The 13147-nt window shown below is 47.0% G+C and overlaps 1 protein-coding gene across 2 annotated transcripts in view; it reads left to right on the forward strand.

The window, feature by feature from the left end:
- Positions 1 to 4974, forward strand: part of prkn (parkin RBR E3 ubiquitin protein ligase) — a 2088612-nt gene extending 2083638 nt beyond the window's left edge. For both annotated transcript variants that reach the window (XM_085981987.1, XM_085981988.1), the window contains one exon: positions 1663 to 4974. In XM_085981987.1, the coding sequence (XP_085838113.1) occupies positions 1663 to 1772 (110 nt within the window). In that variant the 3' untranslated portion in view covers positions 1773 to 4974. The remainder of the gene's footprint in view (positions 1 to 1662) is intronic.
- Positions 4975 to 13147: the final 8173 nt, after the last annotated feature.

Raw genomic sequence — 13147 nt, forward strand, 5'->3', positions numbered from 1 at the left:
TCCTCTAATGCCAGGAAGGGAAGGTGCCAAAGGCCTCCCATGCTTCTAGCAGATGCCTCGGTTGAGGAGGTCCTGAGTTAGGGTGGTGAGAGGGGCTTCCCAGGAGCTCACACTGAAGAAGTGTGTGAGGCCCCAACTTTCTGCAGCTGCTCCTAAGGCTTCAAATAGTTCCCCCAAGCCTTGATCAACAAGGTCCTGCAGCCTGCAAATGCTGCCTCTTTAAATATCTTCAGCCCTCAGCGACCTGCTGCTGCAAGCAAGCAAGCCAGCTGTTTTCACGCCAGCTCTCATCGGCGGGGTTCCCCGCAGGTGGGTTTCAGGTGGGGAAAGCCCCAAAGTCGCAACAGCACGGGAAAATCGTCCTTAACAAGGTGATCATTGGTGATTAGTGCTCCGACGAGCAGTCCCGCCAGCGGCGGGCGGGACTGAAGCGGGGCGCGTGGAAACGGCGGTCCAAAAGTTGGATGGGGCGGGGAATCAGGCGGGGGGGGTCCCGACCCGCTTTTTCCGCGATTTTCGGACCACGGCAGCATGAAAAGCCGCCCGACGGCGGCCAGAAAATCGGGGCCTACGTGTTTGACTCTTAATGCGCTCTAAAGTGGCCTAGAGAGCCATCAGTTGCAGTGACCCAGGACAAGACTTAGGCAATCTCAGCCCAGTTAACCCTGCAAAGTCCTCTTCAGTGTTGACATAGTCCCGGCTATAGTGCTGAAGACCTGTGCTAACCCCTCCCCTAGCCAAGCTGTTCCAGTACAGCTATGACATTGGCATCTACATGACAACGTGGAAAATGGCCGAGGTATTTCCAACCAATCAAATTACCACCCTATCAAACTCCCAGTCATTGATTGAAAGAGTCATCAATGGTACCATCAAGTGACACCTGCTCACCAATGCTCAGTTGGGTTCCTCAAGAACCATTTGGCTCCAGACCTCAGCACAGCCTCGATCCAGACATGGACATGAGAACTGACTGCCAGAGGAGAGGTGAGAGTAGCAGTCGGTCGAGTATGGAACCCTGGTGAAACTAAGGTCAACAGGGGTCAGAGGGAAAAGCTTCCAGTGGTCTTCAGAAGCAAATCATCGTAGCTCCAAGGCATCACTGTAGGGGTTCTTCAGGGAAGCATCCTCAGCCCAACCATCTTTAGCTGCTCTCTGCCTCCTGTCTCTTTTGCCTGAATGTCCTACCTAGGAGCCTAGCCGCTCTGCGCTCCTGAAATAAAGAATAGATTTGCCTTTCTAATCTAGGCTATTATTAACTTAAAAATCCTGTAGCACATCTTCAACACCCAGTCCCAACTAAAGGCTGGAAAGAACTGAATTTAAGAGGGCCACCACAAATCACATGACATCAACTACCAATGAGATTACAGCATATATCCCAAGGCAGGAAACAAACAACCAATCACAATACTTCTTACTAAACATAAAGAATAATCACCACAGCTCCCCCTCTGGAGATCCTCAGGGGATGGAGACCCTGTATAAGGGGCCCTCCCCTTTTTGTTCCTATTCTTTGCATCTAGAAACTGCGCACTTTTTGGGTGCCAAGGAAAGGAAAATCACCCCGATATGTCTACCCTCCTTCATATTCAATTTGTTTGTTTTATTGAAATGTGCGGTACTTGTCTCGTGTCTGACTGATGTTTCTCCTCACCACAGGAGGCTGTATGCACATGAAATGTCCCAGGACTTCTTGCCAGTTTGAGTGGTGCTGGCTGTGCAGCAGGGAGTGGAATCGTGACTGCATGGGAGACCACTGGTTCGAGTAACCGGAACAAGAAGGGAAGAGGCTGAACAAACACGGAGCCTCAGGAAACCACGTTGAATTTATTAGTGAGCAGAGATGTTGGGATGGCGGACGGTTGGGATTTGACCAGATCCTTTCATGGGCTGTGCCTCCTCCCGCCCTACCTCATCTAATCCTATCTGCATATCCTTCTATTCCTTTCTGCCTCATGTACTTTTCTAGCTGCCTCTTAAATGCATCTATGCTATTCGCCTCAACTACTCCATGTGGTAGCAATTTCCACATCCTACTCTTTGGGTAAAGAAGTTTCTCCTGAATTCCTTATTGGATTTATTAGTGACTGGCGTATATTTATGTCCCCTAGTTTTGGACTCCCTATCAAACCCCCTCATAATTTTAAAGAGCTTCATTAGGTCACCCCTCAATTTTCTCTTTGCTAGAGAAAAGAGCCCCAGCCTGTTCAGTCTTTCCTGATAGTTAAAACCTCTCAGTTCTGGCATCAGCCTTGTATTTGCCTCTGTGTAAAGGGCCACTTCTATCCTCGTTCACACAGCAGATTAAAAACATCTCTATACATAAATAAGAATGTATTCTGGATGTATATATAAAGCTTTCAGTGCAGATTTAGATAAAACATGACCCGTAGTAAGTGGAAGCTTATCCAATGTCGTATTTTAGTGAGATCGACGCTGTTGATAACTACAGGGTAGAAATAAAAACAAGGACCTCATGAGACAGTGTCTGTTTAAGCCAGACTTTATACATTTCCCATCTCAGCAGCATTTCTTCCGTATTTAAGTAATAATTAAATACTTTTTACCAAGCTGCGGAATGAAGATAAGCAGGTCAACATTTTGCCTTTCACCTTCAATTCATTTGTATAGAACAGACATTTATTTATTACTTCAGTGTGGAACAACAGAAATGCATTTTGAAGTAATCTGATCAATCTCACACTTATATCTAAACAAGACTTAACAATCTTTCTTCCACTGATTCACAAACTGCAGCTGAGCTGATGAAATTACACACTGGCTTTTTCCTCACATTTATGCTGCAACAGCCCAATGCAGTGACCTGGTTTTGAATAGTCTTTGAACCGAAACAGGTTTCAACGCACGGAATAAACTTCCCGATAGAGTAGTGGAGGTCAAAACTCTGGAATCATCCAAAAAAAAATGGGAGAACGTTGGGATCTCTCTGGATCAATGTATTAATATGGGCCCAATGGCCTTCCTGGTACGTAATTATCTTGTGATCTTGTGACTAGGTTCAGCCTTTTATTTCACAATTGAGCGATACAAGCTTTCTGCGTCACAGTAATTCTCGCTTAGCGCTAAGGCGATCGGATTTAGGGGAGGTTTCTTCATGTTGCTTTTGAAGTGTGTTAAACTGTCCCACACTGACTTCATGTGGCTCTGCTCTCAGCTGATCTGTACCTTGTTAGTGCTGTAAATCACAAGTTGGATTGGGTTCGCTGTTTGTCTATATCGGGGGGGTGGAGTGGGGGTGTCAAACGTACGGACCGCAGGTCATATCAAGGCCGCAAATCAGTTTCATCCGGCCCACGGAACAGTTTCACCCAGTTTGTGCTGTACTGTGTGTTTGCGGCGTGCGGGAATCCTCTATCAGCCGCCCTGGTGCGCGGCGATGTGTGCACGTGACGGTCCTGACGTCGCGATTACGCGCTGGAGTGTTGCGGCTCAGTAGAGGCACAGTGGCTGCGGAGCCAAGCGGCTCTCAGCGTTTCACGCTGCGGGTGAGTGAGGGCTGGTGCGGGGTTAGTCGGGCAGTGGGTGGCTGCGGAGCCAAGGCTCTCAGCGCTTCATGCTGTGGGTGAGTGAGGGCTGGTGCGGGGTTAGTCGGGCAGTGGGTGGCTGCGGAGCCGAGCGGCTCTCAGTGCTTCACGCTGCGGGTGAGTGAGGGCTGGTGCAGGGTTAGCCGGGCAGTGGGTGGCTGCGAGGTCGAGTTCCGCCTGTCAGTGCGGCCTTTTGGTGGGTGCTGGGCCATTAGCAGCTGTGCAGTGGGGGAGGGGCGGGGGGGCCGCACACCCTCCTTTTACATCATGCCCTTCACCCACTCATGCCAAGCTGGGCCTTAGCACTGCTCTCATAGCAACAAACCCTGCAAACAGCCCCGGGCCTGATGCTACCATCTTACCTGTCGGCTCCTCGCTCCTCAGAATCTCTGAGTTTGCGGCCGGAGCTTTAATCAGCAGCAACGGGAACAGCTGAACAATGGGATTTGAGGCTGGGGGGAGACTGGTGAGGTGTTCAAAATCATTAATGGTTTTGCTAGAGTAAATAAAAAGGAATTGTTTCCAGTGGCAGAAAGGTTGGTAACCAGATCGTAAGGTGATTGGCAAAACAACCAGAGGCGACATGAGGAAACAGTGAGTTGTGGTGATCTGGAATGCACTGCCTGAAAGGGTGGTGGAAGCAGATTCAATAGTAACATTCAAAAGGGAATTGGATGAATACTTGAAAAGGAAAAGTTTGCAGGGCTCTGGGGAATATGCAGTGAAGTGGAACTAATTGGATAGCTCTTTCAAAGAGCCGGCACAGGCACGATGGAACGAATGGCCTCCAGTGCTGTTTCATTCTATGATTCTATGAATTCTCCCTCTCAGTGTTCGCTTCTATTTGGGAAACCCCTGGACTCCACTCACTACCTCCCCATAGTGACATGGCTGAAATGCTGAGCTCGCCGTCAGTGGTGAGGAGGATTGTGAATATGAAGCCATGTTCACCATTCCATGGCACTGTGTGTTAGATCCGATACAATGCACTTCAGCTGTCCCCATTTTATAAAATGCTTCTTGATGTAAGAAAACTACTAGGCATTTGGTCAAAGCGTTAAACAAGCTTTAATCAACTGTTTTACAACATGGAGGTCTAGTTGTGTCCTTCACTAGTTTCTGTTAAGAATGTCCTGTGCAAGCTGGGCCCGTGAACGAGTATTTATACTCTCCCTGGACAGCGCCACCCGCAGGCCGCTCAGTATTATTTCATAAGTCTTTCTTTCATGAATGACTGATTCATGTCATTTCTGACATGTTGGCAATGCAATAATATCACATATTAGTAACCACTGCTGTGAAATGCTTTTTAAATGGTGTTATTTGCTTCTTCATGCCCTCTTAAATGGGTGTCTTTGATTGATTCACACAACTTTATTTAACCTTGTTGTTCCTTGGCTAAGCAAATAAACATTAAATGAAGTAATTTGCGATCAGTTTTCTTTTGATAATTTTGTGCAATTCATTTTCTTGTCTTAACCCATGGTATGAAAGGTGCAATGAGTGGTTTAAGCAGTAGGCTTTCTGTGAGCTCAAAAGAATGTCCATATTTGTTGATAAATTCTGAAAATGAGTGCATGGCCTAGCCAAAAGATGGCAAATATGACAAGGAGACCTATGAGGAGGGGGAAGAACTATAAAAGTCAAGGTAAAATGTCAATTGCACCACCTGAATGTAAGAATATGATTGCTATAGCTTCCCAAAGGATGAGAGTCTTGGTCATCATCTTATCCAGGGGTGCCATTGCCCCACAGGAGCTGCAGATGTATTAAGTGGGACAGGCCCTGGCCATTTGTATTAGTCTCTCTTCTCCCAAGATAGAGCACTCAGCCATATAGCGCCTTATTTGGCAGTCTGGTGCTAAGAGCTAGGAATAGGTACTCAATGAGTTGTAGAGAGGTTTGAGGATCAGCTGAGGCTGAAATTCATTACTATCTAATTGGCAGTCCCAATGATTAGCTACAGAGGTGACCACATACACAGTCTTTGAAAAGGGTAACATGTATAGGACTGGAGAGAAGCAGTGGGTCGATAATGCGATCCCAGCATCACTCCACTGAGAGGGCAACAAACCCAGTGCATAGAGTATGAGGTACTGGGAGAGCATCATGGGAGTGGATTATGGTGTGCCAGCAGCTGTTAAAGGGTTGCTGCAGCCCTTGAATGATGTGCCTGTTATTTTTTTGTTACAAAAACAAAAGCTTGACTAGGAAAGCCAGTCTATTTCACAGATTGAAGCTGAAGCTCACGCTGCAAAAAGGCTACCCAGCAAACCAGGGTTCACGTTGATCATCGAGCTTCCTTTCAAGCATCCATCTCAAACGGGCAGTGAACATTCGGAGCGTTGCTCAGACATTTAAACTGCATTAAGGGGAGGAGCCCTCATTTATATCAAAATTGTGCCTTGCATGGGGGCTGTGTACCAGCTCCAAGGGTGCAAAGGGCTTCCAGATCACATGAGCATGCGCAGCACACACCAGGCATGAAGTAAGTAGTCCTGAGTAATCCAGACCCAGTGAAATGGTACCCTTTCTAGTATCAACCCCAGTCTTAATTTTTTTTTAATTACTAATTTAAAGAAAGGATATAAAATGCATCTAGAATAGATTTTCTGACCGGAGACATCATGCAAGTCAAGATTCAAGATTCAAGATCATTTTATTGCCATATGTAACTAGTACAATGGAATGCTTACTCCCCACTCACTCCCACAATACAAGCATATAATATAAAAGCAAAAAAATAAAAACAAGTATAAATAAAAACAATAAGCAAATAAGCAAAAAGTATAGCAATAACAGTCCAAGTTGCAGGATATGATGAATAGTACAAAAAAGCCTCAATTACCACTGGAAATAATAGTAATGTAATATGATAAATATATGGTAATATAAATATAATATATATATTTACATAAACATATAACTATAATATATGGGGCAGTGCGATTAGCAGCTCAGTGGGCGCACTGCCTGTGGATAGAAACTGTTCTTAAACCTGCTGGTCCTGGTTCGGATGCTGCGGTACCGATGTCCAGACCGCAGGAGGGAGAACAGTTTGTGCCCAGGGTGATTGGGGTCCTGGATGATGGAGCGGGCCTTGTTCCGGCACCTGGTCTGGAAGATCTCCTCGATGGACGGAAGTGCGCACCCGATGATCTTTTCTGCCGTATTCACAACTCTCTGGATGGCTTTCTTGTTCTGTGCAGTGGTGTTACCATACCACACATTGACACCACTCGTCAAGACACTCTCTATGGTGCCGCGGTAAAAGTTCACAAGCCACTGTGTGCTTATGCCGCATTTCCTCAGGCACTGTAGAGGGTAAAGGCGCTGGTGTGCCTTCTTCAGCATAGCCTCAGTATTATGGTTCCAGGCTAGGTCATCAGAGATCTGCAGTCCCAGGAATCGGAAGCAACTGACAACTTCCACTGGTGTCCCGTCTATGCTGATGGGGCGATGGTTCCCTCGGTGGCTTCTGAAGCCCACGATGAGCTCCTTAGTTTTGCCAACGTTCAGGGCAAGGTTGTTGTCATTGCACCATCTCATCAGCTGGACTATCTCATCTCTGTACTCCGTCTCGTCATCGTTGCTTATCAGGCCAATTACTGTGGTGTCGTCGGCAAACTTGATAATCCGGGTATTGCTGTGTATGGCTGTACAGTCATGTGTAAACAGAGAGTACAGCCAAGGACTGAGGCAGCAGCCCTGTGGCGCTCCGGTGTTGAGAACCAGAGTGGATGAGGTGTTGTTCCCTATTTTCACCACTTGAGGCCTACCAGTCAGGAAATCCAGAATCCAATTGCAGATGGGGGTGCCCAGGCCTAGGTCCCTCAGTTTCAGGACCAGCTTGGAGGGAATAATAGTATTAAATGCAGAACTGTAGTCAATGAACAACAGTCTGACATAAGTGTCCCTCCTGTCTAGGTGTTCCAGGGCAGTGTAGTGTTAGGGAGATGGCATCGTCTACAGACATGTTCGCCCTATATGCGAACTGGAACGGATCCAAGGAATCGGATATGATGCTGCTTATGTGTGTCATGACCAGCTTTTCCAGGCACTTTCCAGGCACTTCATGGCCCCATCTCCAAAACCACACTCTCTGCTAGTCATAGAGTCATAGATAGAGTCATAGATTTATACAGCACAGAAAGAGGCCCTTTGGCCCATCGTGCCCGCGCCGGCCATCGTGTCCTATCCTAATCCCATTTTCCAGCACTTGGTCCATAGCCTTGTATGCTATGGCGTTTCAAGTGCTCATCTAAATGCTTCTTGAATGTTGTGAGGATTCCTGCCTCTACCACCCTTTCAGGCAGTGAGTTCCAGATTCCAACCACCCTCTGGGTGAAAAAGTTTTTCCTCAAATACCCTCTAAACCTCCTGCCCCTTGCCTTGAAACTCTGCCCCCTGGTTATTGACCCCTCTACTAAGGGGAAACATTCCTTTCTATCTACCCTATCTATGTCCCTCATAATTTTGTACACCTCAATCAGGTTCCCTCTCAGCCTTCTCTGCTCTAAGGAAAACAACCCCAGCCTCTCCAGTCTCTCTTCATAGCTGAAGCGCTCCAGCCCAGGTAACATCCTGGTGAATCTTCTCTGCGCCCTCTCCAATGCAATCACATCCTTCCTATAGTGTGGTGACCAGAACTGCAAACAGTATTCCAGCTGTGGCTTTGTACAGCTCCATCATAACCTCCCTGCTCTTATATTCTATGCCTCGGCTAATGAAGGCAAATATCCCATATGCCTTTTTAAGCACCTTATCTACCTGTTCTGCTGCCTTCATGGTCCCCCTGATCCTCTGCCCTTCCTAGGATCCTACCATTCATTGTGTATTCCCTTGCCTTGTTAGTCCTCCCAAAATGCATCACCTCACACTTTTCAGGGTTAAATTCCATTTGCCACTGTTCTGCCCATCTGACCAACCCGTCTATATTGTCCTGTAGGCTGAGGCTTCCCTCCTCGCTATTTACCGCTCCACCAATTTTCGTGTCATCTGCGAACTTACTGATCATACCTCCTACATTCATATCTAAATCATTAATGTATACTAACAGCAAAGGACCCAGCACTGATCCCTGTGCTACACCACTGGACACAGGCTTCCAGTCACAAAAACAACCTTCGACCATCACCCTCTGCCTCCTGTCACTAAACCAATTTTGGATCCAATGTGCCAAATTGACCTGGATCCCATGGGCTCTTACCTTCTTGACCAGTCTCCTATGCAGGACTTTGTCAAAGCCTTTCTGAAGTCCATGTAGACTACATCAGCTGCACTACCCTCATCCACACACCTAGTCACCCCCTCAAAAAATTCAATCAAATTGGTTAGACATGATCTCCTCCTGACAAAGCCATGCTGAGTATCCTTGATTAATCCTTGCCTCTCCAAGTGGAGACTAATTCTGTCCCTCAGAATTTTTTCCAATAATTTCCCTACCACTGATGTTAGGCTCACTGGCCTGTAATTCTCTGGTTTATCCCTACCACCCTTCTTGAATAATGGTACTACGTTAGCCGTCCTCCAGTCCTCTGGCACCTCCCCTGTGGCCAGAGAGGTTCTGAAAATTCGTATCGGAGCCCCTGCAATCTCCTCCCTTGCCTCACACAGCGGCCTGGGATACATCTCATCTGGGACTGGGGATTTATCCACTTTTAAGCCCGCTAAAACCGCTAGTACCTCCCCCCTCTCAATACTAATTTGTTCAAGTATATCACAATCCCCCTGCCTGATTTCTATGTCTACATTGTCCTTCTCCATTGTGAACACAGATGCAAAATATTCATTTAAAACTTCACCCACATCTTCCGGCTCTACACACAGATTGCCACTTTGGGCCCAAATGGGCCCTACTCTTTCCCTGGTTATCCTCTTGCCCTTAATATACTTATAAAACACCTTGGGATTTTCCTTTATTTTGCCCGCCAGTGTTTTTTCATGCCCCCTCTTCGCTCTCCTAATTTCTTTTTTAAGTACCCGCCTGCACTTTCTATACTCCTCTAGGGCTTCCACTGTTTTTAGTCCTTTGTATCTGCCAAAAGCCTCCCTTTTTTTTCTAATGTATTCTTGTATATCCCTTGACATCCAGGGTTCCCTGGGCTTGTTGGTCCCACCCTTGACTTTTACGGGAACATGTTGGCGTTGTACTCGCTCTAGTTCCTTTCTGAAAGACTCCCACTGCTCTGATGTGGATTTTCCTACAAGTAGCTTATCCCAATCCACTTTGGCCAGGTCCTGCCTTATCATATTAAAATCAGCCTTCCCCCAATTTAGAACCTTTATTTCCTGTCCATCTTTGTCCTTTTTCATGACTACCTTAAATCTCACCGAATTATGGTCACTGTCACCAAAATGCTCTCCTACTGCCACTTCTACCACTTGCCCAGCTACATTCCCTAGAATTAGGTCCAGTACCGCCCCCTCCCTTGTAGGACTTTCTACATGCTGGCTCAAAAAGCTCTCCTGGATGCACTTTAAGAATTCCGCACCCTCTAAGCCTTTCACACTCTGACTATCCCAGTTAATATTGGGGAAGTTGAAATCCCCTACTATTATTACCCTATTATTTCTACACTTCTCTGAGATTTGCCTGCACATCTGTTCCTCTATCTCCCCCTGACTGTTTGGGGGCCTATAGTACACTCCCAGCAAAGTGCTTGTCCCCTTTTTGTTTTTAAGTTCTACCCATATGGCCTCATTAGAGGAACCTGCTAAGATATCATCCCTCCTTACAGCAGTAATTGACTCTGATTAATATTGCGACACCCCCTCCTCTTTTACACCCCCCTCTGTCTCGCCTGAAAATTCTATACCCTGGAATATTGAGCTGCCAGTCCTGCCCCTCCCTCAACCATGTCTCTGTGATAGCAACAATATCATACTCCCATGTGTTCATCAACACCTTCAATTCATCTGCCTTACTCGCAAGACTCCTTGCATTAAAATAAATGCCATCCAGCCTTGCCATACTCCCTTGTGCCGTTACATATTTGCTCTGCCTTCCAGGCTGACTTGTTTTTTCCTCTATATTTGGCTGTGCATCACCCCCTACTATAGCTGCACTCCGTATCCCATCCCCCTGCCAAGTTAGTTTAAACTCCACCCGCCACCCCACCCCCCCGCACCCCCCCCCCCGCCCAACAGTACTAGCAAAACTCCCCGCAAGGATGTTGGTCCCATTCCGGTTCAAGTGCAACCCGTCCGACTTGTACAGGTCCCACCTTCCCCAGAAGCAGACCCAGTGACCCAGGAAACTAAAGCCCTCCCTCCTGCACCAACTCTTTAGCCACGCATTCATCTGCTCTATCCTCCTATTCCTATACTCACTAGCACGTGGCACCAGGAGTAATCCAGAGATTACAACCTTTGAGGTCCAGATTTTTAATCTGCTACCTAGCTCCCTAAATTCTTGTTGCAGGACCTCATCCCTCTTTCTACCTATGTCGTTGGTACCAATGTGAACCACGACCTCTGACTGTTCACCCTCCCCCTTCAGAATGCCCTGCAGCCGTTCAGTGACATCCTTGACCCTGGCACCAGGGAGGCAACATACCATCCTGGAGTCACGTCTGCGGCCACAGAAACGTCTATCTGTTCCCCTTACGATAGAATCCCCTATCACTATTGCTCTCCCACTCTTTTTCCTCCCCTCCTGTGCAGCTGAGCCACTCGGAGTGCCACGGACTTGGCTCTTGCTGCATTCCCCTGAGAAACCATCTCCCCCAGCAGTATCCAAAATGGAAAATCTGTTGGAGAGGGAGATGGACCCAGGGGACTCCTGCACTACCTTCCTAGTTCTTTTACTCTGTCTGGCGGTCACCCATTCCCTGTCTGCCTGTGCACTCTTTACCTGCGGTGTGACTACCTCGTTAAACGTGCTATCCACGCAGCTTCGCAGATGTTCCACAGTGACTCCAGCCGCAGCTCCAGCTCCGAAACGCGGATTTCGAGTAGCTGTAGCTGGAGACACTTTCTGCACGTGTTCGCCCTGGATACTGAAAGTGTCCCTGACTTCCCACATAGCACAGGAGGAACACTCCATGCTGCCGAGCTGCCCTGCCATGTCCTAACCTTAACTTACTCCCTTTACTTCCTTTAAATTAAAGAATATTAAATACACTAGGGACCTTACTTAACTTTAAACACTACTTACTCTAAACTAGAGACCTTACTTTTACTTCAACGACTGGACTGTAGAAATACTCACCAGGTCCTACTTACCAATCAGCTCCTTCCCTGGTTGTGACATCACTTTAGCGGTTTCGCAGTTGTTGTTTGGCTGCTCCCGCTCTCGGACTCTTTCCCAACTCGCAGCACTCCTCTGCAATGCTCCTTTATGGCTGCTCCACCTTCTCTCAGGTCCCGCTTCCGCTCCCACACAGGTCCGCCTCCTCCGGTGTCAGGCCTTCTCTGCCGCGCTCCTTTATGGCCGCTCCGCCTTCTCTCAAGTCCCGCTGCCGCTCCCCACACAGGTTTGCCTCCTCAGTGTCAGGAGTGGGGCCTCTAAAATTACCACTAAGAATCTTGTTCACAGGTGCACTGTGCAGCGGCCCAGGACCCCATCACCAACATTGTCCTCTGCACTAGCTCAGTTACCACAAATGTTCATCTGTGGAACTGTTGCTACCTTATTCTGCTCTTTGGCCAAAATTGAAATAAAGTGGCAAAATACTGCGGATGCTGGAAATCTGAAATAACAACAGAAAATGCTGGAAACACTCAGCAGGCCAGGCAGCATCTGTGGAGAGAGAAACAGAGAAATGTTAACTCTGTTTCTCTCTTCACGAATGCTGCCTGGCCTGCTGAGTGTTTCCAGCATTTTCTGTTGTTATTTGAAATAAAGTGGAATCAGTTTGTTTCCCTGTTAGTGATATGTGGCTGTGTGTTTACTGTTTTCTATCCTGGTTCTTCCCCAGTGAATGGTGTGTGTTATGTTCATTAATAACTAAACATTCTTATTATGAACACAGCTAGCTTTTGCTAGACACTTTTATTGAGCACATGTGGACTTGTACAGCATCTTGTAGAGGCTTCCATCTTGACTGCTGCCTTGTGGGTAGCCTAGCCTCATGGGTAATGTAGTCTTAATATAATATATAGCTGGGTAGTGTAGTCTTATACATACAGCTATATACAGCTCTACTGCTCCACCTAGTGTCCACCACAGAATGACATGTTATTGATCACTACAGTGTGTGTCTTCTAGAACATTCTAGAAGACGCACGCCATAAACAACAATGAGATAACCAGATAACAAAAGCAAAATACTGCGGATGCTGGAAATCTGAAATAATCTGAAATAAAAGCAGAAAATGCTGGAAACACTCAGCAGGTGTGGAGAGAGAAACAAAGTTAACTTTTCAGGTCGATGACCTTTCATCAGAACTGGAAAATGATACAGATGTAACAGGTTTTAAGCAAGTGCAGAGACAAAAGGGGGGATAATGACCAGATAATCTGTTTTAGTGATGTTGATTGAGGGATAAATATTGGCCAGGACACCAGGGAGAACTCCCCTGCTCTTCTACAAAATAGCACCATGGGATCTTTAAAGAGGGCAGACGGGGCCTCGATTTAACGTCTCATTCAAAAG

This window comes from Somniosus microcephalus, chromosome 3, assembly GCF_052327205.1.
Source record: "Somniosus microcephalus isolate GS21.2 chromosome 3, FLI_Smic_1.0, whole genome shotgun sequence".
Taxonomy (NCBI): domain Eukaryota; kingdom Metazoa; phylum Chordata; class Chondrichthyes; order Squaliformes; family Somniosidae; genus Somniosus; species Somniosus microcephalus.